Below are 24960 nucleotides of genomic sequence, written 5' to 3'. Positions count from 1 at the left end.
GATATCCTAATTTGGGTGCCAACGGTCAAACGTTTCCGAGATATTTAAATAATAAATATAGCATTTTTAGAGTAGAATATATTAGGATACTCACATACAAGTATTTGGCATAGTGGATAAGTAATTGCTTCATAATTTGTAAACTCGTTTAAATCCCAGTTAATTTTTTTATAATAATGTTTTTTTATAACATCAATGTTTTACGATAAAAATAATTATATTGTTGATATAAAAAATAAATTATTTTGTGTGATAAAAAAAATGTATATTATATAAATGGTAAAGAAATAATTATAATAAAAATTAATGTATAAAATAATTATGAGGGTAGTTACCATATCCACTACGCTACAAATACTTGTCTGTGAATGTCCTAATAAACTCTACTCTAAAGACGCTACTAAATATTAAAATTGATTATTAAAATATCGGAAACGGTTGACCGTTGGCATCTAAATAGGGGTATTATTACATTCGAGGGAATTTTCTTTGTAATCCTGCCAAGTTTCATCAAATTTGGCAGAGTTCAGTTCTAAGCCTTCCCTTTTAAGATTTCATAGTACAGGATAGTTTAATTTTCAGTCTATATTGTCAATACACCATTATAAATTTTTAATTTGTAATAATGATTTAATGGTTAAATAGAAACTTAATTTAACAAATGTGTTTGTTTAATTGTACGTATTTTCAATCATTTTATGCTTTACACCGTTTCATTCTTAATCTACAGGTCAGATTGCTGAAGTAATTACAACGGACGAGGTTTGTATAATTTGGTGCAGGTATTTTATTTATTTTATTCTTCTTTATTAAGACTATTTTCAGAAAGACTCCTAATAATAAATTATTTTCGTCAATCACTTGCAAATACATTGGTATACATAATTTCATTTATATTTTTTTTAGGGTTTTATTACATATCATTGAGTATTATAGAAAAAACTTGTCTTTTTTGGTTTAGGCTTTTTCACCTCAGACTTTATTTACTCTTTCTTGAGTTGTAATTTTGGTCGTCTTGTCTATTTCTTTCGTTCATATTCCATTTTATCAATATGTTGCGTTTGGCAAACAGGCGCAGTCGCAAGCCTTATCATTTACTATCTGCAGTACATCGTCGTCGTTTGGAAAAATTAGAAAGAGCTGCACGTAATGAATACGAATATTTACAACAGCAGAATTTAGATGTTGCTGATGCTAGAGCCGATTCAGACTTTGTTGACGAAGGTCAAATTCTTGCAGAATGCAGTCAGACTGAGGAAGATGAAATTTCTGTATCTTCTGATGCATCAGTTAATGATGTGCAATGTGCTTTTAATGAGGTCGATGAAATATTAAGTTCTTCAGACGATGCTGAATCCATTTCAGATTATGATGATGCGGTGGATATTGAGCCTCGAGACACTATTGATAATTTTCAAGAACGCCTTGCTGAAGTCTTCGTACGCAGTGATATGTCTCATTCGCAAATAAATGCTGTTTTACAGGTTGTTCGAACACATCCTTGTTTATCTACTTTGCCAAAGGATAGTAGAACGCTTTTAAAGACTCCACGTACCGCGCATCCCACACTTAACATTGCAGGGGGTGAATATCTCCATTTAGGATTTGAGACAGGAATTCTTTCCATTCTTCAACAAACCTCTCCGGAACTGATTCCACTTGACACTTTGATGGTAGACTTTAGTACAGATGGTGCAACACTAGATGGACAGGGCAAAATTCAAATGTGGCCAATACAAATTAGGATTGCAAATATTCGTCGAAGTAAACCAGAAATTGTAGGCGTCTGGCGAGGGTCATCAAAACCAAGTAATGCGCAGGAATTATTCCAATATTTTGTGGATGAAGTTCAGGATGTATTAAATCGTGGAGTTGTTTTTCATAATCAATTGAAAGTAATTGAATTGAGATGTTTCATAGCAGATTCTCCTGCGCGAGCTTTTGTATTGGGTCATAAAGGCCATGGCAGTATATTTCCGTGTTCAAAATGTTGGATTCGGGGAAATTGGCTTCGTCGTGGAGTAGTAGCTTATCGTGGTATTCAGCACAGGCCCCGTACAGACGAAGAATACAGACAGCGCATTGATGGAGAACATCATACAGATTCTGACAACTCTGCTCTGCTTCCTTTAGGGATAGGGTTGGTAACTCAAACGGTCTTCGACTTGATGCACACTGTTTTTCTTGGTGTCGTCCCAAAAATAAATAGCGTCTTTGTTGATGGAAAATATAATCCAAATTTAAAACTTTCAGCCAGATCACTTGACATTATTACTAAACGTCTACAGCAAGTTAAGAATTACTGCCCTAAGGAATTTTCACGAAAACCGCAATTTATAAAAAAATATGGAGGGTTTAAAGCTACGGAAAATCGCCAACTTCTTTTGTATACTGCTCCAGTTGTTTATTATGGACTTATAAATCCTGCTGCATATAAACATTTTCTTCTATTACATTCCGCCATTCGAATTCTGGTCAGTTCTTCCTTATCAGAAGACCGTCTTGATTTTGCACACACAGCAATAAACATTTTTGTAAATAGAGCAGAAGATATATATGGTCCAGAAATTCTTTCTTACATTACTCATTGTCTTTTACATCTCGTAGATGACGCGAGATGCTTTGGCTCATTGAATGAATTGTCCATGTTTCCATATGAAAATAATATGACGTATTTCCGCAAAGCTTGCCGGAAGCCTCATCAACATTTGCAGCAAATCGTAAATAGGCGACTTGAAAAGTTACAAGTTTCACAAAACATCGTACATAATGTAACTGAAGAAGTGATACGTTCCAGTAGACCCTGGGTTAGTCCTGTAGTTTTTGACACTCCCCTAGATAGTCGTCAATTTCAGATCTTAGACACAGGAAAATTTCGTATATCGGTGAATAATCAGGATAATACGGTAATATTACACAATTCAAAGGTTTGTCTTGTTCAGAGCATCATTCTCTCGCGTGAGCATTATCAGTTGGCGGTTAAAGAGTTTTGCAGAGTTGAAGATTTTTTCGATGTTGGTTTGCCATCGTCATCAGTAGGTGTCTTCCGATGTTCTTTATTATCTGATGAAGTCAAGGTTATAGATCTTAATGAAGTGGAGAGTAAATGTTTTCGCATGCCTTATTGGCACACTGAAGGCCATACAGATCCTATTGTTGACGTCTGGATAGTTGCAGTCATTCTACATACTATAGATTAAGATGCCTTCATTAGGTGAGTTATCTCAAATCATTATTTAGATGAGTCAACGAGGGAGAGGAAGAGGAGCAGACAAGACGTACAAACTCCAAGAGTTGCAATCGCTGGATGCGGATATTGCAAAATATTGCACATCCCGTTCCGGAAAGAACACACAAAGACACATGGCACAAAACATCACAACTACACAAAGACAGACAGCACCACAGCAACATTCACAATCCCCAGCATCATCATCCCTGCATGCTTCATCATCATCATCATTACTTTCACCTGCACAATCACATAAACACATGCCCCCTCCATCAGCTCCATTACAGCATAAACTCATCTCATCACACTCACCTTCACCAGCTACAAAATCATTCACACGAAACAGTCATTCACTATCAAAACCATCACATAATAAACAAATATTATCACGCTCTCCTTCACCACCCACAAAATCATTCACACGAAACAGTCATTCACTATCAAAACCATCACCACAACATAAACAAACATTATCACGCTCTCCTTCACCAGCCACACAATCATTCACACGAAACAGTCATCCATTATCAAAACCATCACCACAACATAAACAAACATTATCACGCTCTCCTTCACCAGCCACACAATCATTCACACGAAACAGTCATCCATTATCAAAACCATCACCACAACATAAACAAACATTATCACGCTCTTCTTCACCAGCCACAAAATCACTTACACAAAACAGTCATCCACCATCAAAACCATCACCACAACATAAGCAAACGTTATCACAACCACCACCATCATCTGTACAACGGAATCGCCTATCTCCAACCAGACAAGGACATCAAGAAGAGTGGACAAAAGACGGGGAAACATCTTGTGATATAATACAATCTGTAAAGTAAGTTTCAAGAAGGATTACAATAATAGTCATCTAGTGCACGGATAAAGACATTAATTTTATTTCAGAATGATTGTGACGCAACTAAATCGGATGGAAGAGCGACAAATTTTGATTGAAAAGAAAATCGAGTAAGTATTAACGAATTTACTGAAGAATAGCCAACAACGTATTATAAATGAATTTTTAATTCCATAATTTTATTTTTTCCTGCAGTGAAAATGTCAAAGCCATCAAACAACTGACGCGAGAGTCTGCAGTAAGAAGACCAGTGAAGCCACAAGGAGTTTTATTTAAAACTGTGGACGATTTCTTAGCCTTTGAAGAAGTTGACGATGACATTTATAATGATTTGGTAAGAATTTTTTCTAAATATATATTTAATTCAGTTTACTACAAAAATTTTGTTACAGGTGGGATACTTTGTTTATCTTGGACGGACCAATCCAGTCGATTGCGCTGCAGAGTATTTTCGCAGCGTATTTCCCGAAGATGAGGAGGTTTCTACATACCTCACCTTGAATGGAAGAACAGGACCAGGGGGATGCAAATTGCGAGACAGTCGCTTTGCTCAAGCATGTCAAGGTTCGTAAAAAAATACCGTTCGTGTTTATATTCTATATTAAATATACACGACGATAACTAAGGTGTTTCTCATAAATTTTTCCAGATGCCATAAACGCCAACAAACATTTTCCCAGCCCCAATAAGGTCGAATTTTATGACGCTTTGGAGAAGGCTTTAAAAAGCCTTAAAACTAGAAAATGGCGTTACAACAGAAAACGACGACTTCATCAAGAAAGTGAGGAAGAAAATGAGGAAGAAAATGAGGAAGTCCCACTCAATCGACGCCAGCGAATGAATAACCCGGAAGAGGACACGGGATTTGAAAACATCCAGGAGGTAGCTGAGGACGCCAACGAACCAGAGGAGACCCAGCACACGGAGGGAGAAAACGCCGATGATATGGACACCCAGGACACCCAGGATACCCAGGACACCCAGGATACCCAGGACACTCAGGACACGGATGGAACGAAGGACAACGACGAGTCTGAATATTTGTCAGAAAATGGTAAATAAATAATAGGTATAATAATATATAGTAATTTATGATATAAATTATAAAAAATTATAAAATTATATTAATTATAAATTATAAAATGTTAAATTTAAATTATTAATCTTAAGGCTCCTGGTCCCTACTATAACTATCCTTATTTAATGACATCAGAAACGAGAAATGACACGTTGAAAATTCTTGCACGGTATTTCCAAATAAAGAGATATTTTGCATTTCATATCACTTCAGCACACTTCAAAAATCCGAGTTCTACACATTTCCCTTGACAGTTAATAAACAGTCGTAAAATGAATGTAAAATGCAAAGCTTAACAATTTAGGTTTATGCGCAGGTACATAAACGTGCATAGTTAGGCTTCGTATTACATTCATTTTATGACTGTTTATTAATTGTCAAGGGAAATGGATAAAACTCGGAGTATTTTTGAAGTGTGCTGAAGTAATCTGAAGTGTTATTTTGTGCAAAATATCTTTTTATTTGGAAATACCATGCAAAGATTTTCAACGTGTCATTCTTGCTTCTGACGTCATTACATAAAAACAGTTGTAGCAGGGACCACTACAATTAGAAGGTGTAGCATTGCGCATAATAATGGCCGAAGAATAGGAAACAACCAATCAAATTTTTGTCCGAAAAATTGACACGTTGGCATATATTAGGGGAGGAGCCATGTTCCTTCTTGCATGTCGGATAAATTTTTTATTGGTGAAAGAAAATTGACGACTGCGCATCCTTGGAAATGCTACACCTATCATCTTGTCAGGGACCAGGAGCCTTAAATAACAAATAAATAAAACATTATTAATTTCTATTAATAAATAATATAATTCTAGATCTATACGACGATGAGAGTAATGATGACATAACCCTTTTTAGCAGTCCACCAGGCTGTTATTAGCGGTATGTATTTTTTGTATTTTGTGTTTTTTTGCTTGGAGAAGCAGTAATAAATTTGGATGTGCTTCACAGAGAACGGCGGGGTGGGGCCGTTCTCATCCCTAATTCATTTCTTTTTTTCAGGATAAATGGTATGGAGGGGCAAATATTTGGTTGTGCCTCACAGGAAAGGGCGGGGATGGGGCCCTTTCCCTTTCACATGACTTTTTAATACTACAATTTTATTACAGTTATTAATTATATCAAATATATACATAAATTTGACAATAACATCCAGGCGCGGCAATTTGTGCGCTTCATACTTTACTATAATTTAAGTAATTAAACAATATAGACAATATAAATTTTTAATTCATTATCAGTATGCGTTGAAGATGATCCAAAAAAGGATCAAAACGCTGATGTTAATAACGTTTATATTGTTTAAGTATTTAAATTATAATAAAATATAAAGCGCACAATTTACCGTGCTGACTCTTATTGTCAAATCATGAGTCAACGCGGTTATTTTTTTGTGCGTGATTAATCAAAATTTATTTAATTTTTAACATTTTTTTCTGATCGTTTCGGCTCCGCATTGAGTCATCATCAGCGGCATAACAAATACAATTTAATTTAAGATCGTGAGATCTCACGATCTTAAATTAAATTGTATTTGTTATGCCGCTGATGATGGCTCAATGCGGAGCCGAAACGCTTGGACGAAGATGTTAAGAAGAATTAAATAAATTTTGATTAATCACGCACAAATAACCGCGTTGATTCTCATGGCCTAATCTAATTTTATTTTGTTCATTATCGAGAGTCCTAATTATTTGATTTGTATATATTATATATAGTTGTTAATTATTATACTTTTTAATTATATATACTATACATATTTTGTATTATAATATTATATATGAAAATTTAATTTTGTACTTATCATGTATATGTGAATTATTATGTATATATATATATATATATATGTGTGTTTAAATGAATAAATTCTGTATAATTTAATTACAAATTGAAATAATGTTTTTTTAAACGTATAACCTTTATAAATTTATAATGGGATGGGGAAAAACCGAAAAAAACCAGTACAATAATGCATTCTCGTTCTAATACACTATTGGTACCGTGAGAGTACAGCGTACAATCATAACCCTACATCAAGCGCACAGTAGCGCTACGGTAGCCGTACTGCGTACCAAATACGGTGTACTGGTAACGTACGCCTACGGTACGCACGTACGTGGTAGCTACAGTACCGATACGCAAAGTACGACGTACGTTCACCGTACTAGTTCTGTGGAAGTATCTTGTTATCTGGGTATTTCTGATTTTTTAAAACAATTTTATCGACGAAACTGAGTGAGTACACATGTTTCGCGTGTTTACGAACTTTCCAAAATTTTGAAAAGCACGACGTATTTGCGCCGTATTTCCTGGCCCATATATTTTAAATATATGGTAATTATTTAGTTTAGGGGCCTCACCTCAAATCTCGATGTAATTATGCTCAATCGACGCGTTTTTGTACGAAACGAAAGAATCTGGCAGAAAAAAGTGTCGCTCTGCCCCGCGACGCGAGATATTAAACGTTAAAGTTGACAGGAATTAGGTTATGATTCCTGTCATACCGACGAGCTGTAGCGACTACTGGCGACTACGAACATGCCCTGTGGCCACATGCGCATGCTCAGTGGCCGCACGCGCATGCAAAACTGCGCCAATTTTAAATGAATCAATCGTGCAGAATAACCCAGCATCTCGATTCAAGCAGTTAGGTCTCACGCTGGGAGTTTCATTAGTTTAATTATGCGTGGGAAGCACACACACACACACACACACACATGATGTAAGATTCGAACCACGACAGTATCCGTCAAGTGTGACAATTAGAGGTCCCGGTGCAAATTAATCGCAACTGTTGCTCCTACACTACATCTACTACAATACCAGGAACAGTGACTACTGCACCTACAACCACTTCTGCACCAACGGCTACCACTGTTCAGACAGCTCAACTGAAACAACATGGCACTTACAATAGAACAAAAAGGATTTTATGGCGGCATTATCTAGAAAACCCATCTGCAGGCCTTCTTGATGATGAAAAAATAAATAATACCGCAAAAGAAAGCGGTCTAGACGATGCAACCGTAATAAGATGGATTAAAATAAAAAAGTTGCAAAGGATTATAAAGTCGGCACAGTATGATAACATCTCGACGGAGTAAGTCGCGTGAGTTCGTCAAAACCAAGGAAACGAATATATTATACACGACGGGATATTGGCGACTCGAGGATAAATCCACTTTTAAAAAAGGCGTGTTACCTGAGTGAATTTCGTTTGTATCGTAAAATTGAAGCCTCTTTTCCGCGATGCCGATTGGCTATCTCGATTGATTGCCGCGCCGCGTAGCTTGCTTCATCCCGTGAGGGACTGTCATCGCGGAGTGTGGCGAGTTTCGTGCGTGTATAGTGCGTCGTGTGTGTCATGATGTGACAGCTCGCGTCGTGTCGCGAGGTTAATCGTCCCGCGTCGTGTCGCGATTATTATACAATAGCATAATGTTAAAGCTAAATGGCGCGCGCGAAGCGCGCGCGTCTGTAGTGTCTAGTCCATTTATAAAAAAGGCGTGTGTTACCTGAGTGAATTTCGTTTGTATCGTAAAATTGAAGCCTCTTTTCCGCGATGCCGATTGGCTATCTCGATTGATTGCCGCGCCGCGTAGCTTGCTTCATCCCGTGAGGGACTGTCATCGCGGAGTGTGGCGAGTTTCGTGCGTGTATAGTGCGTCGTGTGTGTCATGATGTGACAGCTCGCGTCGTGTCGCGAGGTTAATCGTCCCGCGTCGTGTCGCGATTATTATACAATAACATAATGCTAAAGCTAAATGGCGCGCGCGAAGCGCGCGCGTCTGTAGTGTCTAGTCCATTTATAAAAAAGGCGTGTTACCTGAGTGAATTTCGTTTGTATCGTAAAATTGAAGCCTCTTTTCCGCGATGCCGATTGGCTATCTCGATTGATTGCCGCGCCGTAGCTTGCTTCATCCCGTGAGGGACTGTCATCGCGGAGTGTGGCGAGTTTCGTGCGTGTAGTGCGTCGTGTGTGTCGTGATGTGACAGCTCGCGTCGTGTCACGAGGTTAATCGTCCCGCGTCGTGTCGCGATTATTATATAATAGCATAATGTTAAAGCTAAATAACGCGCGCGAAGCGCGCGTCTGTAATGTCTAGTATATTAAAAACGCCGGGTGGTCGAAGAAATGCCCGTCGATCAATTTATTTTTAAACATAAACTGAACATCGGGCCGACTTTATCATTTGGATATTATGCCGACGTCGGCGCGATGTTACAGCCAGTGCTGGGCCGACTGAAATATTTTCCTTATAAAGACCTTATAGGGACCTGGCGTTATATGATTATCATTCGAGTCCCGATAAGGCAATATTATTAGGTCCTGACAACTAAATCGGGCAAACATTATATGGTCCTCATTTGGGCCCTACCTCAATTTCTAATCAGGATATCGCGTACGCTCTATATGTATCAAAATAATTTTTCAAGTTTATCAAGCGCGAATAACGACTCTATCTCGAGGCTATCTCTTATCGCTAAATTGCACGGATGCACGCTTATTCGCAGATTTTTATTAATGCATTTGCCATTTTATTCCAAAAATCTCAAAATAATAGAGAACTTTTTTCCTTAGTTTCGCTTAAGCCTTATGTCATACAATGTAATAATATTCTTATCGCCCCTCTCCCACAGAAAGAGGTGGGTGGAGATGAACCTCAGTTCGCGTGAAAAGTAAATGCTATCGAGAGAACTATCCACGCGAAGCAAAGTTTATCCCACCCCACCCCATCCCTTTTTACAGGGCGAAACAAGGTCTATCATTGTACAGGTTTTCAACTTTCCACGCGAAACGATCCACCCCCCGCCCACCCTCGCCTACATGTGTACTGTAAAAATGGCAAAAGAAATCAAAACCGAACATAAGTTTAGGAATGTAATGAATGTTTCTATATAACACGTATCTATATCACTAGTCTCAGTATGTCATATAGCTGTGTCAGTCAGTTGGATAATTTCAAGAAAATTTCCTAAATTTTCAACATGCATTTGCACAAATTTATCAATTTGACATACAATTTTAATTTTTCGTAAAATTTTTTGTGTGAGAAGAAAGTCGTTCGTCGCGAAATAACGTCCAAAATGCCCAGAAGTGTCCAAAATGTCAAAATGTGTTAGTACTAGTCAATAGTTCTGAAAATCGCTTATTTCATTGTATGAAAACATATTATAAAGTTATGAAAAGTCGAGATCAACAAAGAGTAACATGCAATTTCAAAGTTAATGCATTCTACGGAATATGGTTTGAACGAACACACATGGATCTGGTTAAAATTTATCGTTTTATTGCCTATTTTCTACTGCTGTAACCACCGCGATACAAATGTCTGATTAATTAATTAGAATTAAATCATAGAGATGTAGTCGATTGAATGTCGAGAGATAATACTTAACAAAATTATATCACAAAGTTACGTTACCTAATTCAACCTAAGTGATATGTATAAATCCAAAAATCCAACTTAAGCGGTAGTAGCTTCAATCCAAGTAACATGTATTTCAAAAAAAGATGTGAAATCTTTAAATTACGCCAAATAAAAAAAAATATATATATATTGCTTTGAAAAATAATTATTGTGCAATTATTTTAAAAAAATAAAACCCAAGTGGTATATATCTCTGTTCTCATTCAAGGGTCTTTCTATTCCAACCCAAGTGATAGTAGCTTTAATTCTATTTAAGAAAATTATAATATTATAAAAAATCATTTTAATCACAAAGAATTAAAGAGGTAACAGTACAAAATAAAAATATTTAATTAAAATAAAATAATTTTTTTTTGTAAAAAAAAACTTGGCGCTGTTTTTTTACTCCCGTCACATTCTTCCCTAAATTATGTTTTTTTTTATTCAATCAAAAATTTTAGTACTTTATTCTAGCAGCGCCAAGTTTTTTTTACAAGAAAAATTTATTTTATTTTAATTAAATATTTTTATTTTGTACTGTTACCTCTTTAATTCGTTGTGATTAAAATGATTCTTTGTAATATTATAATTTTGTTAAATAGAATTAAAGCTACTATCACTTGGGTTGGAATAGAAAGACCCTTGAATGGGAACACAAAGATATGTACCACTTTGGTTTTATTTTTTTAAAATAGTTGCACAACAATTATTTTTCAAAGCAATATATATATATTGTATTTGGCGCAATTTAAAGATTTTACATCTTTTTTTGAAATACATGGCACTTGGGATAAGTTAGGTAACACAGATTTGTGATATAATAATTTTGTTAAAACAAAATTGAAGCTACTACCACTTGAGTTGGATTTTTGGATTTATACATATCACTTTTAGGTTGAATTAGGTAACGTAACTTTGTGATATAATTTTGTTAAGATTATATGAATTTCTTGAATGTAAATTAATATTGTTGCATTAACATTAAAATAAAAAAATTACTCACCGGCCGATGCGCAACAGCGGAGTTGTAATACTACGTTGATCATATAAATTATCTGAAACATACAAATATTTTTACATTAAAGCATTGCAGTGCCCAAGATAATCGATATTTGTATTGTACCAGTAATGAATTAATGATTCGAGTATAATGTAAGGGCAAATCACGTCGCGCTTAAGAAAGTGGCGGAATCCGCCACGGGACAGCAAAATAATAAACAAATCCTACTCACCTTACGGTCGTTCCGCCGTTGCCCGATGCCTCCCAGGCCCCCTCCTCCTCTCTGTGGTCCTTCACCGATGTCGCATCTCCGTCGACGCACTCACTCACGACATTCACGAGCGAAAATCGACGATATCGTCGCTCATGATCGCGCGACACTTTGCACGGCACTCCCGGTATTAATCTCGCGACGCGGCGCGTACTTTATTACACGATGATAGAAGGATTACGTCGGAGATGCCTGTACGATCCGCTCGACGATCCCGTCAGCTCATGATGCCCCGCAGGTAAACGCGACGAGCGAGTCTTACATGGCGGAGAGAATTTTGTAAAATCATATGGCCAACTTCGCCAGGAACAGCCGTCGCGTGGACGCTACACTTGCTGCTTGTCAGGCGATCTTGCTTAACTGTAATCATAAATAATCGATTTATGAACATTGTATCTATCCTCCATGATCGCCAAATATTATATATAAGACACGATTAAATTACAAGATTGAACATACGACAGACTGCGATCGCTAATTAAACACGATATCGTCGCTTACAATCGCGTGACACTTTGCATCGGCACTTCCGGTATTAATCTCGCGACGTGGCGCGTACTTCATTACACGACGACGGACGACGGAAGAATTAAGCGGGGAGCACACACTTCTGCATAACGCATAATGCGTAAGCATAAGAAAATTGATTGGTCCATACACATGTGCATAAGGAAATAGACCAATCAATTTTCTTATGCTTACGCATTATGCGTTGTGCAGAAGTGTGTGCTCCCCGCTTTACATCGGAGATGCTATGAACGAAGCTATACAATCCGCTCGACGCCTGTTACTCGATTTATAGCCAATTTCTTCATCGTTAGATAACTATCCTTCGGTTAACCTCACTCTTCATTTCTTTCTAACCTGCCCCCTTAGAAAGAGATGAAGAGTGAGGTTAACCGAAGGATAGTTATCCAACGGTGAAGAAATTGGCCCTTAGCATCCGCTCGTGTCCTTTATCCGTGTTCCGAAATCGACGGTAATTTCATTCTGAAACCGCACGACACGAGACGCGAGGCGAGTCGCGAGTCAAGTTGCAAAAAACGAGACCGATTATCCGAAAGAAGGTAAATACTATCGAACGCGATATACATACCTCGGCATCCATATAAATTCCGCGAAGCACATGTATTAAATGAGCATTCGATATATCACAGTTTTCCGTAATCTAAATCGGCGATTCGTGTATTATTCCGCACTGTATTCCGAAAGCAATGACTTCCAACATGGATCCGCGATCCGCGCAGATCCGCGGGCGGCGGGCGCCGCAAACGCGCGCGAACGGCAACTCGAATAGTGGGGGTAAACTAACTAGATCGAGAGAACCAATCGATATCGCGGAAAAGGACCGAGCTACGTCTCGAGATTTTCGAAAGAACTTCGATATATATTCGAGTATCGATTTAATTTCTATCTCGGCCATTGTTCAAATGAAAAACGAGCTACTTATAAAGCCCCTTGCACAATGTCAGGCAACAGGCAATAAAAACGGGAAACAGAAATCAGAAATCATGTATAAATCATGTATAAATGAAGAATAAACAGTAACACAGGCAATAGACACAGAGTTTTCGTCACGTTGGAAATTCTGTGCCTATTGTCTGTTGCCAACCAATCATAGCATTCAAATTTTTTAGATTGTAATTAACAATTTTTTGGTTATTTCCTGTTCCTATTACCTGTTGATTGGCATTGTGCAAGGGGCTTAACGATCGATACGAAACACATGGCGCTATCTTCGAGCGTCTTCGCGATCAAAAATTTCGATATAATCTATTATTTCTAGAATATCTCTTAACATTATACAAGAAATATTAGTATACTTTAATAATGTCAGTTTATAATTCTTAATGTTCTTTGTAGTTTAAAATATTCAAAATACTAAAAGTTTTCAAGAAACATTAAATTTCGTACGTTTCCAATATGCTATATTTATAATAGATGTAATAGATTTATGATAGATGAGCTGTGGTCCAGTTATCTCTTACTTTTACGGTATGTGTATATAAAGCATTTATCGTCTAGAAAGTTAGTCTCATGTAAATGCAATTTATACAAGATGTTTTAATTGAAACGGCGATTACACCCTATATGTGACTATTATATATATACGTGTGTATCAAAAATTCAGGAACAGCCAATTATCTCAGAAAAGATTGGTTTATGAAAAAAATATTTCAAGTTGGAGGGTTCAAAGAGGGCCAATAAACGATCTTATTAGATTTGGCCGTTTCCGGAACTTTTGGTACGCACGGTATATATCGTATATATGTATTATGTATATACATATACACTTATATTTTCTAACTTATTAAACTGCGCGTCGATTCTTTGTCGGACTTAAAACTTTATCTTAATATTTTTAATTTTAATATTATATTTCAAATCTGATCAATTAATTTTAATATTTTAATAGTTAATCTTAATATTTTAATATTTTAATAGTTTTATTATATGATACCAAAAAAGATATTCAGAATCAATTGATTGATATGAATCCTTTACAGGTATATTAAATATGAAAGATAAGACAAAAAGATATATTTTAAAGTTCTCGCCCTAGAAGTATATCTACATCTACCTATTCAGTAACGTTTAAAAAAATCATCGACGGATGACGAATAAGAGCGCGATATAATAGACACAATATAAGTAGGAACAGTAGGTAGTAAGTACTCCGTCAAGAAGTTGGAAATAAATATGGCGATTCACACAACTAATAACATGGCGATTGTCATGGTAACTAATAATAACCGAAGCTGGAAAACACAGGCAACAGAAACAGAGAATATTATTCTGTTCCTGTTGCCTGTTTTTCATTGTGCATGCAGCTTGAAGGGCGCTCGCACAATTAACAACATGGCGGATAGTTTACCACAAAAATCAAAGGCATACGAAGTGTACCTGCTGTTCTTACTTATACTGTGCAATAGAGCTGTTTTCTTTAGCTGCAGTACGACAAATTTTGCATTTAAAATAAGTGTTACAAGAAAGCATTAGAGAGTGAAAGAGGATAGATAAAAACTGTTACAGAAAAAATACAGAATATCCAGCTGAAGAAAACGAACTTAATGATGCAATAAGGTGGAATAAAAGCTAACAAAAAATGAAAAACGGAATCCGCCTGTACCCCTATTCTGTAACTCTTAACGACTCACCTCTTCGTGACTTTGTTCACGTTCGATATTAGCCAGACTAGACCGCGAGCTACGTCTGGTGGAGCTCTTTTCGTCACTCAGCAGCTGTGCTACTTGTGCCTTGTTATCCAGCTCTACCAGCTCTACCAACAACTGCAAAAAAACATAAAAACAAATGGTCATATTATGAATCCATATTATTAAACAAATTCAATCAAATTTTAATTTCTATATTACTTTATATATATATATATTTGCAAATTAAATTAATAATATACCGTATATATATATACACACACACACACACACACACACACACCACACACACACACACACACACACACACACACACACACACACACCACACACACACACACACACACACACACACCAACACACACACACACACACACACACACACACACACACACACACACAACACACACCACACACACACACAACACACATACGTACGCACGCGCACGCTGTATGTATATATACAGTATATTATTAATTTTAAATTTGCACAGTTTATATGGTTATTGATTATATGGTTTTAAGTTTTAATACTTGATAATCTAAACATTTAAAATTATTTAACCTCTGAAAGCAAAGCGTGAGTGTGTAAAATCATGTAAACGTGTTGCTGAAACCAATTTATGTATTGCCACAAACTTTGCGTAAACATAAGTCGTATATCATCTAGAGCTAGAGAGACTTTCGCTAGAATTCATACTTATGATGCTTTTACAGCAAAGATATGTAAATTATTGCTGCAAACTGTTTGCAGCAACAATATGCAAATTATTTCCATCAATAACATATAAACTGTACACCAATGGAATCTCTGAGCATAAACTGCCATTGCTGGAAAAATGTGATAAATATTGAATAAACCGTTGCTTGAAGCAAATTCAATGTTGTTGCTGAGCATTTGCGGACGCAGCTTTATTTGCGCAAACGCTCGTCACGAGTTTACAAACATATTTCATACATATAACGTTTTGCTGTCTGAGACACAGTATAAGTAAGAACAGTAGACACACTTCGTGGCAATTAACTATCCGGTCTATCCGCCATGTTGTTGATCGTGCGATCACGCTTTATTTTATATGATATATTATTATCTTTTTATCTTATCCATAAACGTCTATGATCTTATCTTATCTTAATATCTCATATTCAGTTACTACAAAGTTACCATGACAATCGCCATGTTAATATGTTATTAGTTGTGTAAATCGCCATATTTATTTCCAACTTCTTAACAGAGTGTATCTGACGAGCGTGGCCTAGTAGACAGCGCACTGGTCTATTGAGCCAAAGATCCCGGGTTTGATTCCCCGTAGAGCTAGAAAAATTATATTCGCTCGTTCTCCTCTCGGAAGGCAATGGCAAACCACCGAGAGTATGTCTTGCCAAGAGAATTTCTCTAAAAAATCTAACCGTTCGGAATCGGCGCGGCGTAGGTCCCATATACAATGTGTATAATCTACGTGCGCAACACATGTATATGAAGAGAAGTCACCACGTTGGGACACGAGTAATAGGATGATGATAAACAGAGTGTACCTACTGTTCTTATACTGTGTCTGAGACATGTTGACTGTCAATGCTTTAAACAACAAACTTATTCTTAGACTAATAAAAAATTTTTCAATCACAGGTTTCTTTACTTTATAATTATTAATTGTTAAAATATTGTTTGTGCATAGATTATACATGTGTAACTTGGAGAAAAAAATTTTGTCAAAACCATGTGCGTATTAATTATATATCATTATTACACATGATAGTTAACATTATATGTTAACGCAAATTAAAATTAGAATTAAAAATTAATAAGAAAAAGAATGTTTTAAACGCAGATAAAAAAATAAACCGTGTAATTTTGCAATGTGCAAAGATCATACAAGATTCCAGAATAGTGCTAAGCTTTTACTCACTTATTGTACATGCTGCATGCGTGAAATACAAAAAACCTCGTCAGTTGTATTATTTACAATTCTACACGCGTATTATTTTAACAAAAGAATTAATACAAACGTTATCTACCTCTCTTTGAGATCTCATGGCGCAATCTTGGAGTATCTTCACGGCTTCGAATTTACCTTGGTCTTTGATAAAGGGCGCCGAAGTTCTTTAAGGTAGTAGTAATAGTAGAATTCATCTTTACGGCCTTGTGCCAACCACCATATGGTATGTTCTCCTTTTTCTGTGCTTATTCTCCTTCCTCTCTTCAGCTACCTAAAACAAAAATCAAGATTAATCAGAAAACAATTAATTTCTAAAAGCTTCAAAAATTCAAAAAAGTTAAATTAATACAAATTTAGTCCCCTCAACAATAAAATGCCTTGATGTAGAACAAATCTTAATATAAGGTAGCAAAAAAACTTTGTTAACAGTGAACCACTGCCATATCTTAATTTTCACATTAGGTAATGTATTTAAAAATACGGGAGTTGAAATAATAAATTAATGCTGTCACGTTTCCGTTATTAGTTGTGTAATGTTGTCAAAGAGAGAAGTTTTATTGTTAATCCAAAAGTTTTAAGCTTTTTTTCATAAATCATAATAATTTCTGCATTTATCCATAATACTATTATAAGTGAAAATATAGGACACTTTAAAAGAACTTATTCAGTTCTATCGAAATTGATATATCAATATCTATTTAATATCTCAATATCCATATCATATTGCTGATACTGAATTTTTTGTTTTTTATGATTTAAATATTGATTATATTAAATATTACATTAAATAGTATAAACAATGATTAAAAATATTCATAACTGTGATCAAAAAATTAATTTTGTCCGAATTGTAATTTGTAAACTACTTTACAAATAAAATAATTTCTGGTAATAACCTACGCAATGTAAAATTTATTTATAAAAATTAAAACATTACACAACTTGAACTTGATATTGTTTATGATCCACATTTGAGACACTTGTTCGATGGTGACCCAATATTTAATGTCTACAATCAGGAAGCTGTAAACATACTTTTTTAATTATTAATATACCATGAGTTTAGACTTGATATCTTTGTCAGAAATATACAAATGTCAATGTAAATTCGTAATATTTAATAATAATATACGTAACTGTATAGTAAAAATACCATCAATTTATATGAAATTGTATGTATATTAAATGTAATGTCTTTGTAATTAACAAATTTATATTAATTATTAATATAAGTATAATCAATAATCTCAAATAAATTATTTTATTTGTCGAAATTGATAAAATATTTTACGCAAACATACATTTATTTATGACAAAGAAAGTCAATGTTATATTATTACTAATAATCTTTATTATTAATAAAGGTATGCAGTAATATATTTTTATACTGATAAATGTAGTTATATTCAGTGATACGCAATATAGCATATATTAATTATGAAGAAATATTTATTAGGGACGGACATAAAAAATTCTTACATTAACGACAAAGCATGTATATTAACTATTAATATACTTGTTCTCTCAGTGTGTCAGTCGGAGCACCTGGTCCTGACTTATTAAAACATTGTGCAGAAATGCTGAATAGATCCACGCGACATAGACTGATAAAAATAGAGTATTTTAATATTGCATTTATCTTTGCGTTTGACAGACAAAATATACTTGAACAATCAATACATATTCTGAATAACTTTTTGTATCTTTCTAAATTATTATCTTTAAAAACAATTTATTATCATAATATTTAAAAATAAGTTATTATTAATCAAATAAAATCATTTTTATTTTTACTTTGTACTTTGTACATATGTACGTTGGATTTGTTAAATCGCGCAAGTAATAATGTAACTACAACTAATATTAATAATTATTATGACTTATAGAAAATAGAGTCATAAAAGTTAAAAAAATTATTTCTATAAGTAAAAAATATCTATATATTATTGTTTCGTGCTCTGCCAAGGTATCATCGGGACACGAATGATTGCCGGGACCACCCTGTCCAGGGCGCGGGGCAAAAGCCGAGGAGTTAGCGAGAAGTGAGTTTAGATAACGCACGCCCTTGATTTGATTGACAAGCACAATTTATTTCAACGCGATATTTGTAGTTTTTTCGCACTCGCGCGACCGAGCGGGCTGAGCATCTGTGGTAGATGTCGGGACGGAAATCTTGCGTCGCTCGTACTCTCTGCGCTTGTTCGCGAAACGGAGATCTTGCAGAGCGATTAAATACCGCCCTCGCGATCGGAGATCTTGAACGCGACCGACGGATATCTTGCTCTCGAGGCAGATGAGCGACCGCGAACACGATAACTCGCGAGATGATCAGGCGCACTTAGGTTCCCTCGGGGACGCGATCGTAAGCACGAGGTGCACACAAATTACACTGAGAACGTAACTTAATATACGAGACGCGGTAATGCCACGTTAAAGCCCCTTGCACAATGCCAGGCAACAGGCAATAGGAACAGGGAATAGAAATCAGAAATCATGTATAAATGCAGAATAAACAGTGACACAGGCAATAGACACAGAGTTTCCGTCACGTTGGAAATTTTGTGCCTATTGCTTGTTGCCAACCAATCATAGCATTCAAACTTTTTAGGTTGTAATTAACGATTTTTTGGTTATTTCCTGTTCCTATTGCCTGTTGTCTGGCATTGTGCAAGGGGCTTAACGATGAGAACGGCGCGGCACGACAAGATGGCCGCGAGCGGGGTCGATATCAGGATCGAACTCCCAGCGAATATTGTACAGACTTGCTATATTGCGAATATTGTCTGAACTTACGCGCGATTATTGCGACGCTCGAGAAAGAGGCGCTCGCAAAAACCGGGTTTGATTCGTGTGACGGTTTCGCCGTCGACACGATTCTCGCTTGAAGAATCACGCTACCACACGCGGTGATCACGTGATCCGTCCCTTGGTTTCGCCACGTCGTTGTTGGCGAACGGATAACGAAGGCTTATGGAAATAAGATGTTTCGCGCGACGAACCTTTGAGCGGGTGCAAGATCGCGTCGAAGCGGGTGCGCTCGATGCAACCCTTGGCACGGATGCAGGAAGCGCACCCAACTAGCCGGAATTCGCGCGCGGACCAATCGACCGGGTGCTAGCGCGACGAAAACCGGATCACTCTTCGCTTCACGTGAACGAAAGAGCGATTTGAGATGTTTCACGCGGCGACCAATTGAGCGGGTGCGGCTCGCGATGAAATTATACGGACTTCGCGCAATTACTTTCGGCACTCCCGATAAGATAATTGCCACGAACGGCCGGCTCGACTTTCTCCTTAGCGAGGCAGAAACGGAAGAGAGCGCGGATCGACATCGATCATCCCTCGTCCCTCGTCCCGATAGGAGACCCTCGGCGGGGGTCGTTGCTTCACTAAGAACGAATCATATCGATCCACAATGTGAGAAGACGAATCACATCAATCGATGTGACGCGTTGCGCGGTGTAGTGTGTACGCGAATTAAGGTGAAATTTCATGGGCAGTGAAAAGCAGCAGCAGATCGTACTGATTGGCTACAAAATAGAGAAGTTCTCGAGTTTCTAGAACTCCTCTATTTTGTAGCCAATCAGTATGATCTGCTGCTGCTTTTCACTGCCCATGAAATTTTCACCTTTAGGAAACGCGTGCGCGGTTTGCAATTACAGGTCGGAACGGTAGGCGCGACAACCGGGTGATCTCGGGCGAATTCGGGTCAAGCCCGAGGGCTGTTCGTGCTCGCGCCAGGGGCGTTCGCTGACGCGACAGCGCCCCACCGTAACGACTTTACCTTAATCCTAAACAATTATAAATTTTTTTCAGAATGAGATAGCAGATTCAATTTTATTCATTCAAGTTAAAGTGTAATTAAAGTTAATTGTAATTAGTAATTATCAAATATTTTGATAAAAGCAAATCTCATGCAAATATTTAACAAAGACAGTTTTAAATATTTTTTAAGTTAAGATTATACATATACATACATACATACATATATATATATATATATATATATATATATATGTGTAAAATGTAACAATGATACTTAAATAGTTAATGAACATTTTATGAAGATAAATAAACATTTTAATATTTGTTGCTTACATTTATGGAATATTTCATGACCTATTTCAGAAATAAAATCCTAAAGTATTTATTGATACTTTGCAATCCATATTGATGAAAATAAATGTTGCCTTAGGAAGAAGAAGAAAAGAAAGAGAAATATTATCTCTTTCAATATGGTATCACAGCGAGATTTGGGAATGTCGCGATGGGTTAGCCAAGTTTTTGAGCAAACGGTATGGCAATTCCGTGATGAGAGAGCATCTAATATTGACATGCGGAGCATCGCACGGTCTTCAACTATTATTAAATACCATACTCTCACCGAATGGAATTATCTTTGTAGAGGAAGTTGTGTGTGTGAAGCTAGCGTCTCATTTTGCGGAAACTCACAAATTATTGAGAGTTCTGACTTCCTTTTCAATAGTTCTAGAGTTCCTGCTAGTTTAAACAAAATAGTTCTGGCTTTTAAAGCCAAAAAACGCGTCAGTACAAACTGAGACGCTAGGTTCACGCAGCGTCTCACTTTGTCCTACACAAGTTCCACTACTGTATCTCATCAGATTTTGCGAGATCTATAGTTCTATAACAGTTCTATAAAGAGTTCTGCCATATAAAAGCAAAAAAATTAATTATAAGTACTAAAAAAAATTACAATGTAACGAGTATACCGAGTTGAGACGCCAGTTGAAATCTCGGAGTTCCGATTTATGTAAAATATTTTTCGAGTAGTTCTGAGCATATTGAAGCATTTCTTAAAGAGTTCCGAGCGTTAGAATATTTGTGTTATATTTTAAAAAATTAATATTAACCGAAAAGTAATCATGACGGAAAACGATGAAACGCTAAGCGAAATCTCGGAATTCCGGTTTATATAAAATATTTTTCGAGTAATTCTGAACATATAGAAACATTTTCCAAAGAGTTCCGGGCATTGGCATTGTTGTATAATTTGTAAATAAATTAATAACACTCGAAAGTCAGGAATTTATCGAAAATAGGTGAGACGCTGGCCGTATTTCGACAGTTCTGCGAGTTTTATTATAATTTTCGTATACAGTTCTGAACGTGTTCTAACGTTTTCTAAAGAGTTCTAGCGATAAACATTATTTAATCATTTTTTAAATAATTTTTATCGCTCGAGAAAGACGCATTTACGGGTATATGGGTGAGACGCTGTAGGAAATCTCGGAGTTCTGGCTTATATAAAATATTTTTCGTTTAGTTCTGAACATATAAAAGCAATTTCTAAAGAGTTCCGGGCGTTGGCAATGTTGTAAAATTTTTAAATAAATTAATAACGCTCGAAAGTCAGGAATTTGTCGAAAATAGATGAGACGCTGGCCGTATTTCGACAGTTCTGCGAGTTTTATTATAATTTTCGTACAGTTCTGAACGTGTTCTAACGTTTTCAAAAGAGTTCTAGCGATAAACATTATTTAATCATTTTTTAAATAATTTTTATCGCTCGAGAAAGACGCATTTACGGGTATATGGGTGAGACGCTGTAGGAAATCTCGGAGTTCTGGCTTATATAAAATATTTTTCGTTTAGTTCTGAACATATAAAAGCAATTTCTAAAGAGTTCCGGGCGTTGGCAATGTTGTAAAATTTTTAAATAAATTAATAACGCTCGAAAGTCAGGAATTTGTCGAAAATAGGTGAGACGCTGGCCGTATTTCGACAGTTCTGCGAGTTTTATTATAATTTTCGTACAGTTCTGAACGTGTTCTAACGTTTTCAAAAGAGTTCTGGCGATAAACATTATTTCTGGCGATAATCATTTTTTTAATAATTTTTATCGCTCGAGAAAGACGCATTTACGGGTATATGGGTGAGACGCTGTAGGAAATCTCGGAGTTCTGGCTTATATAAAATATTTTTCGTATAGTTCTGAACATATAAAAGCAATTTCTAAAGAGTTCCGGGCGTTGGCAATGTTGTAAAATTTTTAAATAAATTAATAACGCTCGAAAGTCAGGAATTTGTCGAAAATAGGTGAGACGCTGGCCGTATTTCGACAGTTCTGCGAGTTTTATTATAATTTTCGTACAGTTCTGAACGTGTTCTAACGTTTTCAAAGAGTTCTGGTGATAAACATTATTTAATCATTTTTTTAATATTTTTATCGCTCGAGAAAGACGCATTTACGGGTATATGGGTGAGACGCGTAGGAAATCTCGGAGTTCTGGCTTATATAAAATATTTTCGTATAGTTCTGAACATATAGAATGATTAAATAATGTTTATCGCCAGAACTCTTTAGAAAACGTTAGAACACGTTCAGAACTGTACGAAAATTATAATAAAACTCGCAGAACTGTCGAAATACGGCCAGCGTCTCACCTATTTTCGATAAATTCCTGACTTTCGAGCGTTATTAATTATTTAAAAATTTTACAACATTGCCAACGCCCGGAACTCTTTAGAAATTGCTTTTATATGTTCAGAACTATACGAAAAATATTTTATATAAGCCAGAACTCCGAGATTTCCTACAGCGTCTCACTCATATACCCGTAAATGCGTCTTTCTCAGGCGATAAAAATTATTAAAAAAATGATTAAATAATGTTTATCGCCAGAACTCTTTAGAAAACGTTAGAACACGTTCAGAACTGTACGAAAATTATAATAAAACTCGCAGAACTGTCGAAATACGGCCAGCGTCTCACCTATTTTCGATAAATTCCTGACTTTCGAGTGTTATTAATTTATTTACAAATTATACAACAATGCCAATGCCCGGAACTCTTTGGAAAATGCTTCTATATGTTCAGAATTACTCGAAAATATTTTATATAAACCGGAACTCCGAGATTTCGCTTAGCGTTTCATCGTTTTCCGTCATGATTACTTTTCGGTTAATATTAATTTTTTAAAATATAACACAAATATTCTAACGCTCGGAACTCTTTAAGAAATGCTTCAATATGCTCAGAACTACTCGAAAAATATTTTACATAAATCGGAACTCCGAGATTTCAACTGGCGTCTCAACTCGGTATACTCGTTACATTGTAATTTTTTTTAGTACTTTATAATTAATTTTTTTGCTTTTATATGGCAGAACTCTTTATAGAACTGTTATAGAACTATAGATCTCGCAAAATCTGATGAGATACAGTAGTGGAACTTGTGTAGGACAAAGTGAGACGCTGCGTGAACCTAGCGTCTCAGTTTGTACTGACGCGTTTTTTGGCTTTAAAAGCCAGAACTATTTGTTTAAACTAGCAGGAACTCTAGAACTATTGAAAAGGAAGTCAGAACTCTCAATAATTTGTGAGTTTCCGCAAAATGAGACGCTAGCTTCACACACACGAGGAAGTTACTTATATGATTGCTCTTGATGCTTTTAAACAATTTTCATTAATGCGAATAGTTACAAGTAGACGAGGTAGATGATACCTACTATACATTTTTATATATTTGTAAAACAAACAAAATAATGTCTAATGCCCGTTTTTACCAACGTCGTTTAACTTTAACCTTAGTTTAATTCACTTTTTGTCTAACAGTCTCCCTTATGCCCATTTTTACCAATGTAGATTAACTTTAATCGCGGTTTAAGTTACTAAGTATCTTTTTCTAACTCTTAGGGCCAGTTTCACAAGTGTCGGTTAACTTTTAATCTTAGATTAACTCACTCTTCGTCTTTTTCTAAGGAGGACGTTAGAAGGAGACGAAGAGTGAGTTGAACTAAGGTTAAAGTTAAACGATGTTGGTGAAACGGGCATTAAGGTATTATAGATTTATAAAAATAAAAAAAATAAAAACTATACAGTAAAAATGTATATACATATAGTAAAAACATATATACTATACAGTGTCCCATTTTAAAAAACGCACCTCGATAATTCTTCAACAAAGCATTTTCAGCAAAAATTTTCAGACAAAAGTTGTACGGTTTCGAGGGGCACATA

General features: G+C 35.9%; 1 protein-coding gene and 1 long non-coding RNA gene across 2 annotated transcripts; one reads left to right on the top strand and one right to left on the bottom strand.

Annotated features, from left to right (window-relative positions):
* The first annotated feature begins 988 nt into the window (after positions 1-988).
* On the top strand, positions 989-6686 carry LOC139818958 (uncharacterized). The gene is made up of 6 exons (XM_071788022.1): positions 989-4082; positions 4151-4213; positions 4299-4437; positions 4496-4667; positions 4753-5157; positions 6000-6686. Exons 1-6 carry the CDS (start codon positions 3241-3243, stop codon positions 6062-6064), a joined length of 1686 nt encoding a protein of 561 aa, XP_071644123.1. The 5' UTR covers positions 989-3240; the 3' UTR covers positions 6065-6686.
* A 4740-nt stretch (positions 6687-11426) lies between these two features.
* LOC139819358 (uncharacterized) lies at positions 11427-17647 on the bottom strand. Its single transcript, XR_011733704.1, has 3 exons — positions 17059-17647; positions 15025-15156; positions 11427-12226 (listed from the first exon to the last, which is right to left on the bottom strand). It is a non-coding gene; the product is annotated as an uncharacterized lncRNA (long non-coding RNA).
* Positions 17648-24960: the final 7313 nt, after the last annotated feature.

The sequence above is a fragment of the Temnothorax longispinosus genome, chromosome 9, assembly GCF_030848805.1.
Source record: "Temnothorax longispinosus isolate EJ_2023e chromosome 9, Tlon_JGU_v1, whole genome shotgun sequence".
NCBI classification, from domain to species: domain Eukaryota; kingdom Metazoa; phylum Arthropoda; class Insecta; order Hymenoptera; family Formicidae; genus Temnothorax; species Temnothorax longispinosus.
Note: the sequence above shows the minus strand (reverse complement) of the source record. Positions and strands in the feature narration are given on the sequence as shown.